Source organism: Rosa chinensis, chromosome 7 (genome assembly GCF_002994745.2).
Source record: "Rosa chinensis cultivar Old Blush chromosome 7, RchiOBHm-V2, whole genome shotgun sequence".
Taxonomy (NCBI): Eukaryota; Viridiplantae; Streptophyta; class Magnoliopsida; order Rosales; family Rosaceae; genus Rosa; species Rosa chinensis.
Genome location: NC_037094.1, coordinates 18,551,011 through 18,571,708, shown reverse-complemented (window position 1 = coordinate 18,571,708; position 20,698 = coordinate 18,551,011). Strand labels below are relative to the sequence as shown.

The window sequence follows — 20,698 nt, the reverse complement described above, 5'->3', positions numbered from 1 at the left end:
CTTCTTCTGGGAATAGTAAATTATTGTAGCTTATTTATCCCAGTTCCTTCACCTGAGTTGCTCGCATGCAGTTCCACAAACCTTAATTGAAACTCCGCTAAGGCTATACAAGGCTGAATTGAAACTTTGGTGGGTGGAGCCACCGTACACTCCCTTTGAGAATAAATTCCAGTTTCTTCTCCATACCCACGGGCAACACTCCTCCATTAGAGTAAAAGTGTTCCCCAAAGCTGCTGCACATGAATAATATAAAGCAATTGAAAATGATAAAATAAGTGTTGAATATCTTATTTTAATTCAAGTGGAGTAATTGTTCTCAGCCTTTAGATTAATAGGGGAGGGATCTAATGGTCACTGACCAGATTAGATATGGTCAGTAGGTGACCAAGGGAACCCCTCTGTCTCATGTAATTCTAAGTAGGAGTAAGGTTTCATAAGATTTACTTGAACTCATTTAGAACTTCTTGGTGTAATCTAGAATTAAAAATGTTGAAGAAATGAACTTCAAAGAGGCCAGAAAGTTTAGCAATGGCTCCAGCAACCATTCGAAGGGTTTCTGGATCTTCACCATTGGCTGCTGTGATAGATAACAAACTAATTACCCCTTGATTCATTATCAGCTCCTGGTTGGTTTCAGAGTTCAAAGCCAAATTACAGACCAGATTTTATTAGCCAATATTTGCAATATCTACGAAGAATCATGAACTAGGGACCAATATTTTTACCATTCATTGCTAAATTTGCAATGGCAGCTGCCGCAACTCTTTGTATGGTTTCTCAGAGGTTTTGAGTCAACAAAGATGTGAGACCGCCAGCTTCTACAATTTCTCCTGATTTGCTTCTGCAAATTATGGGGGAGCAGTTATTATTGCTTGCTATGCAGTAGCATTTATTATAGTGATGCAATGAAGTGATCATATCAGATCTGGAGATCGAGCTTTATTCAACATGGAAACTAATAAGAAATCTACATATAGAACCGGTTCAACAGCAAAATATTCTGACCCAAAACATATGTAATAACCTGTTTTTGGCAGCTTGTTTAGTGGGTTTACTGTTGATAAAAGAAAAGTGGAGCATGTTCCGTGTTTTGAGCAACAAAGGGAAAGCAGTACTTCTGCTTTGACACTTTCTCTATCTCTCTCTCACTCTCACTCTCTCTACTGGCCGAACCCAGCAAGAAAAGCAGAGTAATAGTTTTCCAGCCTTTGTTCTTCCTCCATCAACCACCTCCAGACGTCGGACCACTCCCTTTGGCTTCGCCTGAGGCTGCTCTACCTACTGGATGTCGTCTTTTCCTTCGGCACGACCTCAAGGTCCGGCAAACCAACTCGAACCTGGTTACACTCGAAATTTAACTAACTCATCCTCCTCGTGTTTTCGGCCACCAATTCTCACCAAACTTCATCCTCGAGCTCGCCTCAACATCCTGAAACTCCCAGAAGTGTCCTTACACCGCGGCGCTACGCGTGGTGGCAGCTGGAAGCCAGACCCGATCAAAAATCGAAAAAACGAGCAATCGATCCGGATATCTCGAGCTACAGACCACCTCTTCCTGTAATTCTTGAACTGGTGAACTCAGATTGAAGTTCTGAACAACTTTCATGAAGGGATCGAAGCAAGTTGTTGAAGTTTCTACGTCGGAATTCAAGCTTGTCGGATTCTGGAAATTTTCCGGCCACCGAAGCTTTCGATCAAGATATCTCGAGCTGTAGTGCATCGTTTTGATTGATTCTTGAACCAGTGAGTTCATCTTGATGTTATTAACAACTCTCTAGAAGGAATCGAGGCCTGAAATTGAATTTTTTACGTCGAAATCAAGCTCGCCGTTTCTGCAATTCTAGCCGGTTTCTGGAAAAATTCCGGCCACCTCGACTGTTTTAGGTAATTTCGACCCCTTCCGGTCATTTTCAGACTTCATGCTAGTTAGGAAAATGGTTAGGCTTGATGAGATGAAGAGGAGCAGCCTAGCCCCGACACCATTGGAGGTGGTCGGCGGCTGCTCGGCCCCTAACTCCGGCGGCCCTTTCCGACCACCTCCGGGGGTCAAAAATGTGATTTCTTTACATTTTTAGATTCTACGTTTCAATACGATCATTTTGATATATTATACGCAGTTTTTGGATATCGTATGATTTAGTTATGAATTTGACAATTTCGATCGTTCGATTTGTGATCTGTGAAGATCGGACCGTCCGATGGACTTGTAGTTTTGATATGTTGATCGTATGACTGTCCCAGTGACCATGTGTGGTCATGGGCGAAGATCCGACTGTTGGATCTTCGTATAATTACTAATTAGTGATTCGGAGTGCGATTCGTGAGAATCCGACCGTCGGATTTTCATAAAATTTTGTGGAGATGTTTATAAGGATGATTCAGGAAGATCCGACCGTTGGATCTTCGTGACAATTTTGGAGGATGATCCTAAGGGCGATCCGTGAGGATCCGACCGTTGGACCATCATATAATTTCGATCTGGCCGTTGGATCGTCGTTTAATTTTGTTTATGAGTTGTTGGCTAAGTTAAGATCATATTGGATTAGGTGATCGACGGGATGATTTGGCGGACGATTCGTATAATCGTGGTTGTGCTGTTAAGAAGACGCAGCTGGATTAGAGGTGAGTAAACCTCACGTGGTTCATTTTACGAACCGAGTACTTTTAATTAATTTATTTTGTTGTCATTGTGTGAAAATATTTATGAAATAAATATTTGTTTTAAATCATATGGACTTGATCAACTACGGTCCATAGGTAAGTAAAATGATTTAATTATACAAAATGAATTTCACGATTTTTATGCTTGAACTATAGTTGGTATTAGTGATTATCCCTGAGCGGATAATTACGTATATATATATTTACGTGGTTATATATGGAATGGTGTAACATGGAGATAAGTGATTTTATAATGATTTATTTGATGTGAAATCGAATACGTGATTTATCATATTCATTTATGATGATAGTGATTGGTGAAATTATATTGAAAATTTATGGAGGACGTGGTATTGAATGATGATATGATTGAGTATGGATTTGGTGATTTTTGGAGTTGTATTTTGAGTACATATATACACAATAATAGTACGTATCATGGAATTATTGATCCTATTGTGTGAAAGAATATTATTGTACTCGATTTTGGTTGAGTTTAGGGTCAACATAGTGACCAGCATGGGGGAATCAGATGCTCTAATACTAGGTGGAAGATGGGCTACGATTGGTTGAGTTTAGGGTCAACATAGTGACCAGTATGAGGGAATCGGATGCTCTAATACTAGATGGATGATGGGCTACGATTGGTTGAGTGTAAGAGATGCCACAACCCTTATCGGGTGACGGGCTAAGTTGTGTATGTATATCGGATGCTCTAATCCTAAGTGGATGACATGCTACGATTATTTGAGTATGTGTATCAGATGTTCTAACCTATGTTGATGAACTACGATATTGACAATCATGTCGGATGCCATAACCTAGGCCAGGTGATTTAGAGTTGTATAAATACGATTCAGTTAGAGCTCTAGTCTGTCAGTCACCGTATTTGTATAAATACGCTTTCGGGGTTTTGAGAAGAAAGATGTGAGTCTAGTTCCCGTATTAATCTTTGGTGATTTAGAGTTGGTGATTTTAGTGATTTATTTTGGGGATTGTGGATTGCTTCGTGGATGTTGTGATTGTTGGTTGTTTTGGTTGAGTTAATAGAATTATGATTTGAAATTTAATAAAATCAACAGTTCTTTCTTGTTTACTCATACGGGCTGTCATGGCTTACCGGGTTTGGTGTTGTTGCAATCCCGGTACACGATTTAAATTGTGTAGCGGGAAATCCTGTAGGTCAGGAGAATCAGGGCGGTGATCGTGCGGGTTAGAGTATTTGTTATAGTTTTACAGCAATTGTAATAGTGAGGTGAGTTAAGCTCATTTGAGCCTTACAATTTGATTTGGTGAGAGTGTGCTGTAATAAATAACTTGAGAATTTGGTTTATTGTAATATTGAGAGGTGTGAAGTGTGTTGTTTGTGAGAAAAAAATTCAGGACGTTATTTGTTATTGTTATTATTCATGTTTCGGATTTGAATTGATTATTCAAAATTCGGGGCGTGACAACATATTACAAGGGAAGAGGGACCCAATTTTTGTACACAGCATTAGAAGCTAATATAGATAACAGATGAACTCAGTTTCACCACACAAAATAATTTATCAATCTTTACCTATCTTTTCATCTAACCACACTTGCCCTTTTACCAAGGACTAGTAACTGCTAGTTGGACCACGAAACAGAACATACATCTTTAACTTTCACATAGCCAAGCTATTGATGTTCGCTACATGAATCTTTTTATTCCAAAACAATTAGCATCAATTATTCTCAGGCCAATTCATCATTACTTGAAGCCAAATTCCCTCTAGCATCTTCAATAGCCGCTATGTTTAACAACATATTTGGAAAACGAAAAAGATCTTAAGAAATCAATTGTGCTAGTTTTTTTATCTTCTTTTCTCCCAGATGACTCGCACAGATCTTCTTGTATTGAGTGGTCCTTTACAACTAAATGCTATTCTACTTCAAACATAAAACACATACTTCTACACATGCAATTACTCTGTAGTCTCCACATCTGAAGAGATGTTCTTAAAAGAAAATAAGCATTATGCCACAGGTAATACCAGTAACATGCTGGTGCATTCATTTTGAGAATTCAGAATATAACTATATAAGCATGTAATATGGCAGTAGCAAGGCAAGGAAGATGAACGAGGTAAAGAATTGAAATCACCTTCAGCAGCAAGATTTGCTACAACTTAGAAGGCATGAATTTGCACATCATTGTCTTCAGCTTCAAGTAATGACAAGATCTTATGCAATCCCACTAATAATATTATTTACCATTAGTAATAGATAAACAAAAGATAAGCAAGAGAAAAAGCTAATGAATATTATACAATATAGCATCAAGGGAAAATAAGCGAGCACTAGTGCCAACTGCAACTTTGTTTGAAGATTTTTGCTATTGAGGCTATGACCTCATTTCCTGAATCCTTGAGCTGTAGATGCGTAACTTGAGTCATGAGGGAGTCAAGGTCACCAACTTTTCCAAGCCCACTCCTATCAAGTTGTCTACTTGTCTGCAAGAGCATACGTGTTAATGCACAATTTAGGACTGTGGAAACCATGGAATTGCATGAAATGGGGCTATTTATAGTTTTATACCCAATGAAATAAATATTATAATACAAAAAGGTAGAGGAATGGATTGTCCCGGTTCATATGCAAAGTGTTGGTTCCATTTCAAAACGTTAAATTCTCCAGCATTACAAATTTTGTGAGTTGACTGTCTCAAAATGTTCTTGGAAACATAAAGTTCTAGTACAATGGATCTGGAGTGTTAATACTTGATGGATGTGTTCACACTTTGTGATTAAAGAAATTGCATATCCAAGTAATTTGGCGAATGGAAACTAATTTAGACCTCATTCCAAAATTTCCTTTTATACCTAAACCATTGCAACACTAGTCAGATTGTCCATAGATATGGCCTCATTACCTTTCTAATTTCCTTACAAAGATATTACATCCCTTAAGCCTGCCTGGTCAGCACTGCCGAAATTCAAGGCAAGGCTTGTTGCACTAGTTACACTATGGCATGTCTCTCTAAAAGATGTCACCCCATTTTGAGCTAGAGTGCTTGCTGATGGCAAGTATCCCTCATGGTTAGAAAGTGATAAATGATACTAGGTTTTGACTTGGAAGCATCTTAGCCAGACCACACCAGTCACCAAACAAGACCATAATTTTCTCACCAGCACCAACAAGAAACAAGGATACTAATAACTATAATCTTTATTTCTGACCAGGGGATGATACTCTAATTAAAAACTTCCTTGGAAGAAAAGGGGAGTTGGACCATTACTTTTTGAAGAGGTAATAAATTTCATTTTTAAATACCAACTGGTGATATTTAAGTCAATTATTGGTGTTTTTAGTCCTAATTTCATCCATAAAAATTTACAACTCCTATAGCAGAGAAAAAATTTCAATGAAAGTTAGAACAAGGAAATAGATGATTTCCAACAAGAGTTTTAAACTTTACATATAGCATACCTCATCAGCATCAAAGCTTCATTGCAACAACTGACAGTGAAGTGTTGCCATTTCTCCTTCAAGTTTCTCCTTCTGATGTGCCGCATCTTTCAGCATCTTACGAACCTTTAATATCTCTGAATTTCCAGCTGCCTACCGCATCAAAAGAATTTCTCTATGTAACATCCGCAAGATTTCAAAGATAGGTTCAATGATATGATATCAGAATTATTAAACTGGTGATAAAATGCACCTCTAACCTCTTCAATAGAGTCAGTTGACTCTAAAGATTACTGGCTTCCTCTTCAGCAGCCTTCCTAAGACTTGTCTCTCCCTGGAGCAACTTTCTTAAGTTATCAATTTCCTCAACATGCTACCTGCAAATCTATGTATAATAAACTTGTTAGGAATACTCCTCAACACGACATATAAGCATCAAGATTAGACAAAGCGAAAGAAGAGAGAATAAAGGAAAGAGGGATAGAAGAGAGGAAAGGAGAAGATCTTGGCGAGAATAGACCGGTTGCAAGGTATTGGATTTGTGGTTTGAATCGTTTTGTTAATGTCCCGATCTTCTTTTATGTTTTGATTTCAATGATTTCATCCCTTTGTTTGGGTTTTTGGTTTCTTGCCTTTGTTTTTGTTCTGAGTTTTCAACCTTGAAATTGATTGTAGGTTCTGTAGAAATCTTATAGTAAGGAGCTTCTTCTCATCTTTCTTTTTCTTCGTTTAAATTTGTGTAATCTGTTGTGTTCATTAATTTATCAAGACCGACATGATAGTTATTCATCTTCTGTTGATATAACTAAAGTGATTTCCTTTAATTGGTCTGGGTTTGTCTTCCACCATATCCAATTCGTGTTTTTTGTGTGGATTTGGTGTTGATTTGGTTTTCTGTTTCTGTTGGCTTTGAACTGATTGGGGTTTTGATTTTTTAGGGGTTTGTTTGTGTTGGAGTCTGATATCTTGGTGATCGATTGGATTGATTTGAGGTGAGTTGTTTGCTGATTTGAGTTTTATTTTTGGTCAGTTTTTCAGGTAAAATTATAGTCTTTGGCCATTTCAAAACTTTCATTGATTCTGGAGTTCAGAGTATTGGAATATTGCTTCAATCTGTTGTAGTTTCTAAAAGAAGTTAAAAGTTAAATTGCAATCTATATATAAAAAGATGGTCAAAACAATGCCCATTTTAAGTTTTACGTTTGCAGCCATACTAACTACTCACTTATTAGTTAGTGAGCACTTGATTTAAGATACCTCTTACATATTAAAACTGATTAATATTTATTGAGCTAATCTTCAAGTCATTACTAACTTAGTCTCATGGGTCTTATACTAACATAATACGTTTGGGCTATACTATTTCTTCGTCTCAGGTTGTAGTTTTATTGTTACATGGTGGTTAACTTGATTTCATGGATTTGTTTTGTGAGTTTTGGTTGTATTGGTTGGTATTAATTTTTGATCAAATTCTGCAGCAATTTGTAGTTTATGTAAAGGGATGAGTTTAGGCGGTCTACTTAGGCGGCTAATTAATTACATATTAATGTATATAGAGCTCGATCAATTAAGGGAAATGAGAGATCTGGGTAGGGAAGACTATAGAGATTGTAGCAGGTTATGCCGGGTGCAACGTATGTATCTGAAATTTTCTGTTTCTTGGTTTCTGCATTTTGGGTGAGTTTCTTTATCTCTTCTTCCTTTTCCTGCGTTTTCCTTTTGCTGCAATTGTGGTCATGTATATTGTTTTACAGTAAAAGGGTATCCCATTGGGTTAACTGGGTTAATGGGCTAATTGAGTAGGTATGTTATGGTCAGCTCTTTTGGTAAAATAGTGCATCAATAATCAGCACAACAAAAAGGTTGTTGACATACTATAATCTAATCTCCTAATTCATGTATATGAAGCATGAATTAAATTATATCAGTTGATATAACAGCTCAGGATTAATAAATCAAGATTAGTTAATAAACAATAGGTGACAGGTGATAACTATGTTTTCTGTTACATGTGATTTCTGTACTCTTTTATATGTCCCTTCACTTTGTTCATTATAGATGTGGATACCAAATTAGACTTGGAATAGCTGACAGATGATAACTATGTTTTCTGTAATGATTAAATAAGAAACATCTTCTATGAATTTCATCATTGATTGATTGATAATTTGAATATTGCTTGGCATAATTCCAATAACTCAACTACCATTTAGAAATGGTTAAACATTTCTTTCTTTAATACCATCTGTATTCTATAAGGTTTTGGCTTTTCTTTATTCATGTTCACCTAAATGATCAGCTTTATCAAATATACAAGATGTACTGTATATGATGCTGCTGAAGAACATGGATTAGTTGAATTTTGCAGTTTATTTGCCTTCAGATCATATTTTTCATTGCAAGCTCAATGCTATGCGCCCACAGTTGATTTGCCTATATGACCATATATAAGGCATCTGAGGTTTTAATTTAGATTCTATATTTTCTATCATGCATATGTAATTGATTAATTATTGGATATATTGGAGCTTCTGAGATGATTTGAATCGATTATTCTACTGTTTGTTCTTGATGATGGCATATATATCATGAACTGTTTTCAATGTGGTGTGATCATCAAGTTATAATTTTTGTTATTGGAGTTGTTAAGGTTAATTCCTTTCCATTCATGAGATATTGACTACACTCTGTGATACATGTATGAAGCTCATTTGTCAAGTGAGTTTTTGATTTCGATATTTGCTTTTATAATTTAGATCAATGACCTTACAAGTCGATAACAAAATCCATTTGAAAACAGTGATGTCAACAGAGTGTGGAAAAAAGAGCAAATTTTTAGGAGGCGATAATAGAGACAGTCAAAAGAGAGGACAAAGAATGCTTAATGATCAGAATCTGACTATTCCTAACATGACCATGGATTGTAGAAGAAAATCAAAAAGGTGGAGAGAAGGTAATTAGGTATTATTAACTTGACAATGTTTGTGTAGATGAGTAATTTTCATAGAATTTCTTTTAGTGTCCATAGATTTAAGATGGTTGACATTATTAAAACTTTTGTTTGCAGCATCTGAGACATTGATCATCAAAGACAATCATATTTTTGACAGCAATGATCAAAATGGTAATACATTTTGACGAAGAATGATTTTTTACTTGAATAATCAGTGATTTGCATCTTTCCAGCTAAAATCATGTACAACTTCATTGATAAATGATCGTCCTTTGAATACAAGGATGTCAACAATCAATGAATACTGCATGTATTAATTTGGTGCGGAATTTTATTAGTTGGAGGATAATTGACTTGCCCAAATAGTGAAGAGTATGTTGTACATCAAAACCTAAGCACAAACTTAAATTACACTCGATGTATAAATATAATACAACATTGCCCACCACTCCTTCACATTTACTCTTCAATTCTTCTCAGCTCCATTCCAAAAGCTTGTCTGCTTCCTCTCCCCATCACTGTATTAATAGTCTTTTGCTTACAAAGTCGTGTTTTCTTTCCTTAGCCTGCAGAATTTTATTCATTCTTTATTCTTTGTTGTGTTTTTGCTTATGGATTATGGACAACATTAGAACATGAGTTCATAGGCAGCCCGCGGAAATTATAATACACATATCTATATCACTATATATATATATATATATATATATATATATATATATATATGAGTATCAAATTATCAATACATATACAAAAAGTAGAGTACACAGAAAGGGATGAGAATTATAGCCAACCAAGCTGAGAAAGTTCGATGCAATATCAGCAGCAGCTTCACAATTGACAACACCTCAATTGTGGGAATTAAATAAGCAAAGAAAGTTGGCTATCAGTTCATTAACACAGTTGGTTTTTCCGCTCATTTGTGGAAGATTGTTGGCAGTAGAGTAATTTAAAAATGGTTGAAGTTTTTTATGGTACTTAAATTCGATAAGCAGTTGAATTTCAAAATCCCACCTTTGTTTTTGTTTTCGGTCTTCATAAGCAATTGAATTTAATAGTTTTTTATGATAGTTCATTTCCACAAACCAGCCTTTGTTTCTATTTTTACTCTGGAACCATCTTACTGCTAATTGTTAATTGCAGCTGAACTGCTGCAAAGAGTTTGGTCTCCAATGGAAGCCCTTGGAGACCATCATCAGTAGAAATCTATAACCAATTAACCAGCTTCAGAGAGAATCAGATTTCAATAGTAGCTTTTTGATTGGGCTGAAAACAAGTCGAACAACTGTCATCTTTGGTTGTACTTATATTTCTTTAACTGATTAGTTGAAATGTGTGTGTTATGATGGGCCTTTAGCTTGAAATTGTTATTGTTTGATTTTTGTTTATAACTGTGAAATGATTGGGTACCACCAAGTACAGGAATTGAGTTAGTAGTCAAATTGGAATTAAAAGTTGCTGTTTTCTGAGAAATCACAAAAATAATATAATTTCTTAACTATTGAACTTTGGCATACATATATGCATAGTTAATTGTTATCTCAATTGCAATAACTCAATCACAAATATAGTTTAGTATCTCAATGTTTGCCTTTTATCAATTTCCCAGGTTTCAATGAGAGTTTCAAATAGGATTGCGCCTTGCAAAAGCCTCGGAGCTTTCCTGATCGCTGCTGACCTTCAGTCAGGTTGTTTAAAGGTGGGTTTTTGCACTTTTTTTGGATTGGATCTTTGCTTCACTGTTGGCAGAGATGTTATATATTCCTTTTTTTTTTTTACTCTTTTGCAGTCAATGGAAAAAACATGACTGAAGATACGTTGGGCGATTATATAGGGTAGAACTCAATTCCATTTCTAAATGTCAAAGTTGGTTGACATTGGGAGTTATATAGGATTGCAAACGAAATAGTGTAAATATATATAGGATTGCCCTATATGATTGATATTGGGAAATTATATAGGATTGCAAATGAATCCTACCCAAAAAGAATTCAGCTTCCGAATCGCAACTGGCAACTGGCCTAATACTTAGACAGCAGAAAAGGCAGAGGAAAAGAGGCGCTCCCCTCAAATGTAAGCGAAATCTTGGCTCCCCAAAGATTAATTTCATTGCAAAACAATCGTCTTTTTTTGTTTTTTGGATTGATTGATTGATTGAGTATTCAGTTCTGTAATTTGAGTCCGAATAATTTTTAGGCAGAAGAATCTAATTCGTTCTTTATTGTTTGTTCTATTTTTCCTTACACATTGTAGACAACATTAAAACATCAGTTTATAAGCGATTGATTGATTTGATTAGGTGTTTAATTGATCTGACAAATTTGTATTCGATTGATTCCAGATAGAGGTTGGACCGATTGGTTGGGCTGATTGGGGAAAAAGGTGCAGTTGTAGTCGCTAAAAAGTCAGGCAATTTTTTCAATTTCGTCATTCCCTTGCAGCCGGTCTGACGTTCCGCTCCACACACCGTTTCGCATTTGAAATTGGATTGCTTGCTTGAAGTTGAGTAACTTGAGCTTCAGGTATCGATACTCGGTCATGCTTTTTTGAATTGAATTCTTCAGTTTTAAACAGAGATTGTAAGTTGCAACCTATAATTATTGTTGAATTACAATGTAATTTGGTTGAGTTCTGCCTTACATATTGTTGGCTTGCTCTTTTATTGTTATTCAGGTATACATTGTAGTGTTCTTTTACATTATTTCTGTATTTAGGTTATACTCTGTATAGCCATGGTACTGTTAGATTTTCTAATTGTTGCCATTTTATTTTCCAGATTCTAGGAACAGTTTGCAGCCACATTCTTCAGTTGTCTTGCATTCAGGTATGGATTTTGTAACTGTTTGAATTGTGTATATTTAGCAGATTATGAATATGCAAATGTTTGTGCTCTCTTTCTTCAGTTTCTCTTTTTGTTTCATGCCTTTTTCTTATATGTGAGAATAATATGATTGATCCTAAGATTTTTGTTGTAAATGTGTGTTTAAATATATAGTGGATGAGCTTTGCATTTGTGATTTTCACTCACTGTGATATACTTTTCAGGTCATTTTCACATGCCTGCAGTTTTTTCCTTCTTTATATCAAAATCGCATTTGCAGTTATAACTGAATAGTTTATCTGTAAACTTGAATTTCCAACTATAACTCAAAGCAGTACTGTACTTCAGTTTTTGTGTTGTTTTAAGTGGTCTGAATTAGCAATGTTTCATTTGATCGTTTTTCCCCATTTCTACCGCTGTATAAATAAATTTGTTTAGCTCTGTTGTATTTGTTTAGCTTGCAATTTGTAAAGTTGAATTTGGTTTTTGAGTGAAAATGATAATAGCGATTGTCGCCCAGTCTTACTTGCATCCTAGAGATGCAAGGTGGTGAATGACTTATATCTGAATTCATCAAACGTATACCTAGGAGATCTAAAAATTGATACACCACTCCTCTTTCATCAAACTTTTACGACTGTTTGTAAAGAGATGAATTAGTATTGAGATGCCTAAGGTTTCATTACGATCTCAAAGTAGTGTAAAAGGGTATTGTTCTGATATATATATATATATATATATATATATATATATTAGCTGTTTTGAGTCTTTTGTTCTCAATTCTGGAGCTCATTGTTATTGTTCTGGGTTTTCAGTTGTGGTTGTGGGTGCAGCTGCTGTTCTGTGTATTGCCAGATTAAAGGTGCTGTTTTTCTAAGAAGTTGTTTTCCTTCTTTTTTTTTCTTTTTTTTTTTGGTTTCCTGTGCTTTGGTTACAATGTGGGTTGGCAATGTGATTACAAAGTTTGGCTCTCTTTTCTTGCTGTTAGTCCAAAAGTTATAAGCAAAATGTAGCAAATGTTACTCATCTTGAAGTTTGTCCAGATTAGTATTTGTTAAAGTCTGAACTCACATTTTCTTCTTTTCTTGCCATGACAAATAAAGTTTATGAACCAAACCAACAGAACAAAATAGCATAACCATCAAAACAAAGTTTATCTTTTTTTTTCTTCCCTTTTTCTTTAGGAGATGTGGTTTTGTTAGTACTATAACTTGAAGATTATAGCATGACATTTTATCTTTCTTGGTGAGACTCGAGTGTTTTTCATTTATGTCGGATTATGATTTTAAGTTTTAGTATTGACATAGAGTGCAAACTAATTTTACTTGAACACCATGAACAATGGATTTGATTCAAATTCATACAGCAGGCATATTGTAAAAGTACATTGATGAACTGCCTTTCAAGTTATTTCATGAAATACACTTTCATCGGTTATTGTTGAGCTTCATTTCATTTGGTTTGCACTTAAATCATTTTGCAGATTTGCATGCTTCAGCATTCTGTTTTCTGATAAACAAACACTTTCAGTACAATATCATCTTTTCATAGATGGTATCTTCTGTTCAATGATTTAATGAGCATATTGCTGAAATTTTGTTCAAACATGGAAAATTGACCTCCAAAGTTTTCACAAGATCATTGATATCTATTTTCTCCTTCTACCTAAATTTTCATTAAACTTCTTTATAAATTTCGTTCTTCACTTTCACAATTTTAATTTCTATCATAATTTATACTAGATCTTCAATTTCTACAAGATCCATAGTCAGATTTTTGACTTTTGGTAGATGGTTGCAGATGGATAATTTTTCGATTATACATGGATATGATGGATGTTCGTTTCAAAAGCATTACATTAACCAGGATTCGGGGGATAGGTATCCTTCAGTTGCTCTTTTTTCATTTTATATTGCGGTTATGTTGTAGAAAACTTACTTATGTTGCTTATTTTTTTTGATGTCTGCAGCTTTGTCTTATCAAGCGCTCACAAGTATAGATTACAGTGCTATTATATTGAACCACGTATTGTGCTGCTTGGCATATAAATTATGGATTCTGTTTGTTCTTATTGTATTTCCTGGTAACTATTAACTGCATCTGTAACTTCTTTTGTTTTCTTCAATCAGGTTTCTTAAATGACATCTTTGATGTATCACAGTACTGATGTTGTTTGAATATCTAAATATTGTGTTTAACTGCAGTGCTGGAGTTTAAATATCTAGCTAATGATAGGTCAATTCACAGATTGGTATTGATCATTCTGGAACATAAAACATTCCTCAAAGCCTTGAGACATCTCAGGAGACTTTTGCTGTCCCCAAGAGCCTTCAGAAGTTGTATCAGGCTTTTGCTGCCCCCATCTGCCTTCAGAAATATCAAGAGAATTTTGCCGGCCCCAAGTGCCCGGAGAAGAAGCATTAGCAGGCTTTTTCTCCCCCCAAGCACCTTTAGACAACTTGGCCTGTCCCCAAGTTCCCTCAGAAAAACCATCAGCAGGCTTTTGCTGCCCCCAAGTACCTTCTGAAGTAGTATCCGCATTTTGCTGCCCCCAAGCACCTTTAGAAATCTCAGGAGACTTTTGCCATCCCCAACTGCCCTGAGAAGTATTGGCAGGGTTTTCCTCCCCCCGAGCACCTTTAGAAATCTCAGGGGACTTTTGTTGTCCCCAAGTTCCCTGAGAAGAAGCATCAAGCGCCTTCTGAAGTAGTATCGACATTCATTTTGCTGACCCCAAGAATGACGGGCAGTAGACTTATCTTCAGTTTAAATATCTAAACTGTTATGTAAAGCATATTCAAACTGTATTTCTGCAATCTTCGATCTTCAGCCGAACTGTTGGCTTCAAAGTTGGCTGAGAAGGGAAATCCAAGCTCTTACGCAGGTTTGTAGTTCTTGCATGAATTTTCTCTATTAGAGACATGATGCATGTTTTTCCATCATTCATTTTTCATATTTCACTACAAATGAGTCTACATGATTTGCTTTCTCTATTTTTATACAGAAATGTGTAAGCCATGCATTACCAATATGATGGAGTTCAATTCTATTAAAGTACCTGAATGACGTCAACAGGTAGTGCAGCACCTTAATATCTGAACCTCATCACATCAACAATTTTTGGTCATATTATTTTCAGCCTGCTTTCAAAACCTTATCACATCAACCATTTTTGGATTATACAATGATCAAGAAAGATCACAATCCTTTTGCGCTGTTTTCCAGAGATTTGGCTAAGCTTTTGCAACAAAGTGGATTACAGCTCACTGTATGCTACATACCTGCAGTAGGTAATCGACTAAAATGCTATTACTTGAATCTGTCTTTTACAATTTTTTTTTTCATTTTTTTTTTTTCACAATTTAGATATAGTACTAATTCTTTTACTGATCAATCTACAGACATTCCAGAATGAATCAAAGCTGATGAAAGTCTCTTCTACACTAAATTAACAAGCACAAATTCCAAAAGCAAAAGCGAAAAACTTATTCAGCTGATTTCATTGTGATAATTCTAAGTCACCTATGATGACCTGGAAATTGAACTAAGAGGCTGGCAGAAGCAGAAATTCCAGAAAAAATTCAACTAGTTTACAAGTTCAAGCAAAGTTCAATTACCAGTCCTGTTTATCTGCCCTCAAAATTGTATTGTCTCCAAGAACTATATTCAGTTGGCAGTCCTGTTCATTATACGGGCATTTGCTCTTTCACTTTTAGTTTCAGTTTCAGTTTCATGTCAACTATATTCAGTTTCAGTTGGTAGTCCTGTTCATTACACACAACTACTTATGTATATAATCACGTACTTTCCTAAACAATTCACTAACAACTATTCCTGGCAAGGTTACTCTCCTTTAATTAACAAAGTCCAAGCAAACTTTTTTCACACTGCGCTTATATATAAAATAAAAACTGCAACGAAGAAATATATAACAAAATGCCTCACCTTTGGCAGATATCATTAAACTTCAACTACAATGGAAAAAAATTCCTAGCAAGTATTTAAACAATAGAGCATTCAACTCTCAAACAAAATGTCTTTCCCACAAATCAAATCGAATCGTCCACAATTGTTTGTAAAATTTTCCTTATAACCCTTGCCTCTATATTTCCTACCCTTTTTTATCTTCCCTAAGACACACAACGTATTCCAATCACCAATTGTCCATAGCATTTAACTTTTGACCCTGATAAAATGCATGATGATATGTTACTTCCCCACATGCAATAGATAAAGGCTGCAGGAACATCTTTAGAGCCACCAACAGAAGAAATTCATGTGAGCGAGTATCAACAATACCCACACCCTCCCAGTGACAACTTTTCCATATTAGCGGAAGGTGTAGCAAGTATTATCCACAGAAGGTGTTGCGGGTAGTACCTGTACCCAACCTACCAGGTAACCTGTTTACCTTCTTTTGAACTGTTTATACCTTTTTCACTGATATGCATGTACATACATATATAAAGCACCAAATTGATTATTTTTTCTACTGCAGTTTTTCTTCCCAGAATTCTGCAAATCCATATGGATTGATCATTGAAAATCAAAAATCATTGCAAAGCGAACCGGCTGCATTCAAAACAGATCTACCAATTGATTTACCCACTTTTCTCATTTAAACAGATAAATAACAGTGAGAAAGAGAAGTATGAATATGATAGGTCTCGCTCAACCTGATTAATCAATTCACAATCCATAGAAGATAAGAAATTTCAACTACAAGCCAGAAACTCATGTGAAACACAAACAAATTCACTATGAAACTACACAATTATTCAAGTCATAAAGCATCAAAGTTCATGACCTCGACACTTGTTAACAACTACTGAGGCATCTACCTTCATGGACTTCATCTCATCCAAAGCAACAAGGATATCAATCTCCCTTTCAAATCCAAGGTTCTGCTCTCCAAAGATTACATGGCGTCTCCCATTTTTTCAGACTCCCTCTTCTGCTTCTCCTTATCCGCTTCCTGAAAACAAAACAACATATACAAATCGAGTCATCAAACAGCGTCCACAACAGCATAACAAAACCCGAAGACAAAAAACACATTTAAGAAGCACTATGCTTCAAAATCAACACTCAAATAAACCTACTTTCCTACCATAATTATTCTAAATTTTTTTTACCAAAACAAAAATCAGCAACAATGACCAAAAAAAAAAAGGATCAGAAGAAACCCCAAAAGCTAAAATTGACTAACCATGACCAATCTGGGATCAAAAACACATCAGCCAGGTTCTGAAGCAGTGCCACAGATGCCCTAAACACAGCATTGACGCTCTGCAAAGCTCCAATAACCGAATTGTGGTACCTCAGATGATGTATTAGCCAATCCAAAGGCTGCCTCAATTCGAACTCTTGAGAAGGCCTTGGGATCAAAGAACAAAACTTCATAAAACTACACTCCTCATGATACATGATTCCACAAGCTAATATAACTATGAAATTGATAATACCTTGGAGTCAGTAAGAAAGTTATGCAGAGCATTAACAACACAAAATGGAAGCTGAGGTAAGGACTCAAGCATTGCAATTGCTTGTGCCTGAGCAACAACATCTTTGTCCTTCTCCAACTGATTAATCTGATATGTCAACCACCATAAAATAATCAATGACCAATACACTAATCCAACATGGAAGAGAAATAATCGATTCAGCATAAGTATCAAGGTGATTAACCCACATGTCTATAACTCCATGAAGCATGTAATTAAAATCACCACATCTCATATTCACCCACATCTGTACAGGTTGATTAAAATGAATTTCAGCAAGGTATTCAATCCAAGATCAAAAACATGACTAGATACATCATACATCCCAGGGCAGTGATGGTTCTCCTTCAGTAGCCTGCATTTCAAGCATTGCCTTACCCTTCAGATTCCCATCACAGTCTTACATTCTCAACACAAAAGTGAAATCTCAATTCAAGCAAATCACATATGAAAAGCATTGCATTCCACAGTTAAATTCCCAGCTCAAAAATCATGATTTTCCGGCCTAAACTCTTTCCAGCAACCCCAACACCATACACAAAAGCTGCAAACGAAACTAAAATCCAATTGATGAACAAAACTCCTCGTTCCTTCTCCAAGCTTCAATTTCTCCACCTAAATCCCAATCAATCACATTTATTCAACACAGTCGAGCTAAACTTGCCTAGTTATTTAGGCTCCAAAAAATCAAAACCAAAATAAAAAAGCCACTCAATTTCCTGCTCATTTCTTCACATTTTCTCAGCCACCAAAACAAAAACGGAAATTTCAAAAAATCGAATCCAAACTCGAAAAAGCCTTAAACCTTACGTTCAACGAAGCGACCAGTATATATTTAAAGAATTCAGAATGAATCATAAAGAGCTACTCTCGAATTTATTTATCTATCTCTAATATATAAAAAAAGAAACGTAATCATTCATTAACGTAGCAAATGTTGCAATCATCGTAGTCAATCGTAATCAATATTAGCTACATAAATTCCAAGGTGTCCCGTTGTCCATTTTAGCATCTCTCAAACAAGACTAATTATGACCAGATTTCCATCTTCTTCGGCAACTAATTAAACAAATACTAATAGACCGTCGCGACTTCTTATTCATTCTTGTCGTTCAGTATGGGACTGCACAAGTTATCGAGCTTTTTCAGCTTATCCTCATATTCTTCACATTCAGCAAGATGATTCTCATTCTCATCAAGCCACTCAATGACTTTTTCAACCGCATCCACGATTCTTTTCTTGTCTTCTTGGTTGAGGTTTGAGCGATTATGAACTGTGTCCATCTTGTTGGTTGCATAGTTTTCTAATGCAACCATAGCCTCCGTTTTCTTCTTATAATCATCGTCATCGGACATGTACTTCTTTGCCTTATCGACCATCTTCTCAATTTCCTCCTTGCATAAACTGCCTTTGATGTTATTGGTGATTGTGATCTTGCTCTTATTATTTGTTGATTTTTCCTCGGCGGAGACAATCAAGATTCCATTGGCATCAATCTCAAAGCAAATGCTGATATCAGGAACACGCTTTGAAGCAGGACGGATGTGTGAAAGCTCAAATGTACCCAACAATCTGTTCTGTTTGGCTATTGGGCTTTCCCCCTCATACACATCAAACTGGATACATGATTGTGCAGTTACGACGGTTGTGACAGATCGTTGTTTCTTGGTAGGGATGGTAGTGTTTCTTGGGACAACAATAGTCATATGTCCTTTATAATCCTCGCAACCAAGAGTAAGTGGAGTGACATCCAACAATAGCAAGTCTTGAACTTTCTCATTATATCCCTCAATGCTCAAAATTGCAGCTTGTACGGTCGCACCATATGCAACCGCTTCATCAGGATTGATGCTCTTGCAAAGCTCCTTACCATTAAAAAGATCTTGTAATAGTTGTCGTATTTTTGGGATTCTAGTAGATCCCCCAACGAGAACAACATCATGAACAATGCTTTTGTCCATTTTAGCATCTCTCAAACACTTGTCCACAGGCTCCATACATTTTACAAAGAGATCCATGTTGATATCCTCAAATTTTGCTCTTGTTATTGTCGTGTAAAAGTCAATATCTTCAAATAAAGAATCAATCTCAATGGTAGTTTGAGCGGTAGAAGAAAGAGTTCTCTTTGCTCTTTCACAAGATGTTTTCAATCTCCTTAGTGCTTTGGGGTTCTTACTGATATCTTTTTCATGTTTTCTCTTGAACTCTTGTACGAAATGATTCACCATTCTATTGTCAAAATCTTCACCTCCAAGATGAGTATCTCCAGCTGTAGCTTTCACCTCAAAAATTCCCTCTTCAATCTTGAGAAGGGAAACGTCGAATGTACCACCACCAAGATCAAATATAAGAACGTTCTTTCCGCCAACAGTATTTCCCTTTCTGTCAAGACCATAGGCAATGGCGGCAGCGGTTGGCTCATTGATGATACGGATAATATTCATCCCTGCAATTACACCGGCATCCTTTGTGGCCTGACGTTGAAAATCATTGAAGTATGCTGGAACAGTTACAACAGCATTATTTACTGTCGATCCGATGTAGGCTTCTGCTATTTCACGCATCTTAACGAGAATCATGGAAGATATCTCTTCAGCAGCAAATTTTTTCTCAACATTCTTGTAGTTAACTACAATCATGGGTTTATCCCCGACACCACGAACCTTGAAAGGCCACAACTTCATGTCACTCCTAACAGAGGCATCGCTGAATTTCCTACCGATCAAGCGCTTTGCATCTAAATTATAATTTAGATAAAAACATAAGTAATTTAACATGCATGGCTGCAAAAGCTTTAAAAATAAAAATAAAATAAAATAAAGTTTTCATGGAGACTAAGAATAAACTCACCAAATACAGTGTTGGTGGGGTTCTTGGATACTTGATTCTTGGCTGCATCACCAATTAAACGCCCATTGTTCGTAAAAGCAACGTAAGACGGTGTTGTTCTATTGCCCTGATCATTAGCTATAATCTCAACACGACCGTGTTGCCAAACTCCCACACACGAGTAAGTTGTTCCGAGGTCGATACCAATCGTTGGACCCTCACATTTTGTAGCCATAGCCATTGCACGTATATGATTTCTTCTTGAATATATGAAGAAAGCTTAAAAAAGAGAGAACGTGTTTGTATTATTGTGTGCGATGGATGTCTATATATAGAGATTTGAGTGATGGATGCAGTGTGTATTATGTACATGCTTAATCCTAAAACGTTTAGGATAGTCTTAATCCTAAAAAGTTTAGGATAGTAGCAAATCTATTCCTTTTTTTTACTGGAATAAACTATTCTAATTGACATTAGGAATCCTAATGTAATTGGTC

The 20,698-nt window shown here is 35.9% G+C and overlaps 2 protein-coding genes, 2 long non-coding RNA genes and 1 other non-coding gene across 16 annotated transcripts; 3 read left to right on the top strand and 2 right to left on the bottom strand.

The window, feature by feature from the left end:
* Positions 1-1,135: 1,135 nt before the first annotated feature.
* LOC112176575 lies at positions 1,136-4,138 on the top strand. Its single transcript, XR_002927011.2, has 3 exons — positions 1,136-1,884; positions 2,547-2,622; positions 3,829-4,138. It is a non-coding gene; the product is annotated as an uncharacterized LOC112176575 (long non-coding RNA).
* A 1,875-nt stretch (positions 4,139-6,013) lies between these two features.
* On the top strand, positions 6,014-15,648 carry LOC112176573. Of its 12 annotated transcripts, none has more exons than XR_005803398.1 (16): positions 6,014-6,623; positions 7,032-7,085; positions 8,894-9,046; positions 9,161-9,217; positions 10,656-10,734; positions 10,836-10,881; positions 11,008-11,119; positions 11,388-11,568; positions 11,823-11,870; positions 12,683-12,729; positions 13,668-13,747; positions 13,837-13,950; positions 14,072-14,751; positions 14,872-14,942; positions 15,093-15,157; positions 15,269-15,648. It is a non-coding gene; the product is annotated as an uncharacterized LOC112176573 (long non-coding RNA). The 12 variants fall into 12 exon arrangements; XR_005803394.1 differs by having other exon boundaries at positions 6,015-6,623; positions 10,656-10,745; XR_005803388.1 differs by adding an exon at positions 7,650-7,770 and having other exon boundaries at positions 6,015-6,623; positions 10,656-10,745; positions 10,836-11,119.
* On the bottom strand, positions 6,346-17,695 carry LOC112177533. The gene is made up of 5 exons (XM_040511046.1): positions 17,560-17,695; positions 17,333-17,458; positions 17,077-17,244; positions 16,709-16,842; positions 6,346-6,478 (listed from the first exon to the last, which is right to left on the bottom strand). The coding sequence occupies exons 1-4, from the start codon at positions 17,616-17,618 to the stop codon at positions 16,758-16,760; spliced, it is 438 nt and encodes a 145-aa protein (XP_040366980.1). The 5' UTR covers positions 17,619-17,695; the 3' UTR covers positions 6,346-6,478; positions 16,709-16,757.
* LOC112181060 lies at positions 12,360-12,439 on the top strand. Its single transcript, XR_002928669.1, has one exon. It is a non-coding gene; the product is annotated as a small nucleolar RNA U31b (small nucleolar RNA).
* Positions 17,696-18,466: 771 nt separating the features above from the next.
* On the bottom strand, positions 18,467-20,436 carry LOC112177532 (heat shock cognate 70 kDa protein). The gene is made up of 2 exons (XM_024315820.2): positions 20,223-20,436; positions 18,467-20,109 (listed from the first exon to the last, which is right to left on the bottom strand). The coding sequence occupies exons 1-2, from the start codon at positions 20,434-20,436 to the stop codon at positions 18,467-18,469; spliced, it is 1,857 nt and encodes a 618-aa protein (XP_024171588.2).
* Positions 20,437-20,698: the final 262 nt, after the last annotated feature.

Excerpts from the sequence above, each read along its gene's own strand:
- LOC112177532 (XM_024315820.2), bottom strand. The coding sequence starts at position 20,436 with ATGGCTACAAAATGTGAGGGTCCAACGATTGGTATCGACCTCGGAACA. Across the intron at positions 20,110-20,222 it reads CCCCACCAACACTGTATTTG|ATGCAAAGCGCTTGATCGGT; the intron begins GTGAGTTTATTC and ends ATTATAATTTAG.
- LOC112177533 (XM_040511046.1), bottom strand. The coding sequence starts at position 17,618 with ATGTGGGTGAATATGAGATGTGGTGATTTTAATTACATGCTTCATGGA. Across the intron at positions 17,459-17,559 it reads CTTCATGGAGTTATAGACAT|ATTAATCAGTTGGAGAAGGA; the intron begins GTGGGTTAATCA and ends TTGACATATCAG. Across the intron at positions 16,843-17,076 it reads TTGATCCCAGATTGGTCATG|GAAGCGGATAAGGAGAAGCA; the intron begins GTTAGTCAATTT and ends TTTTGTTTTCAG.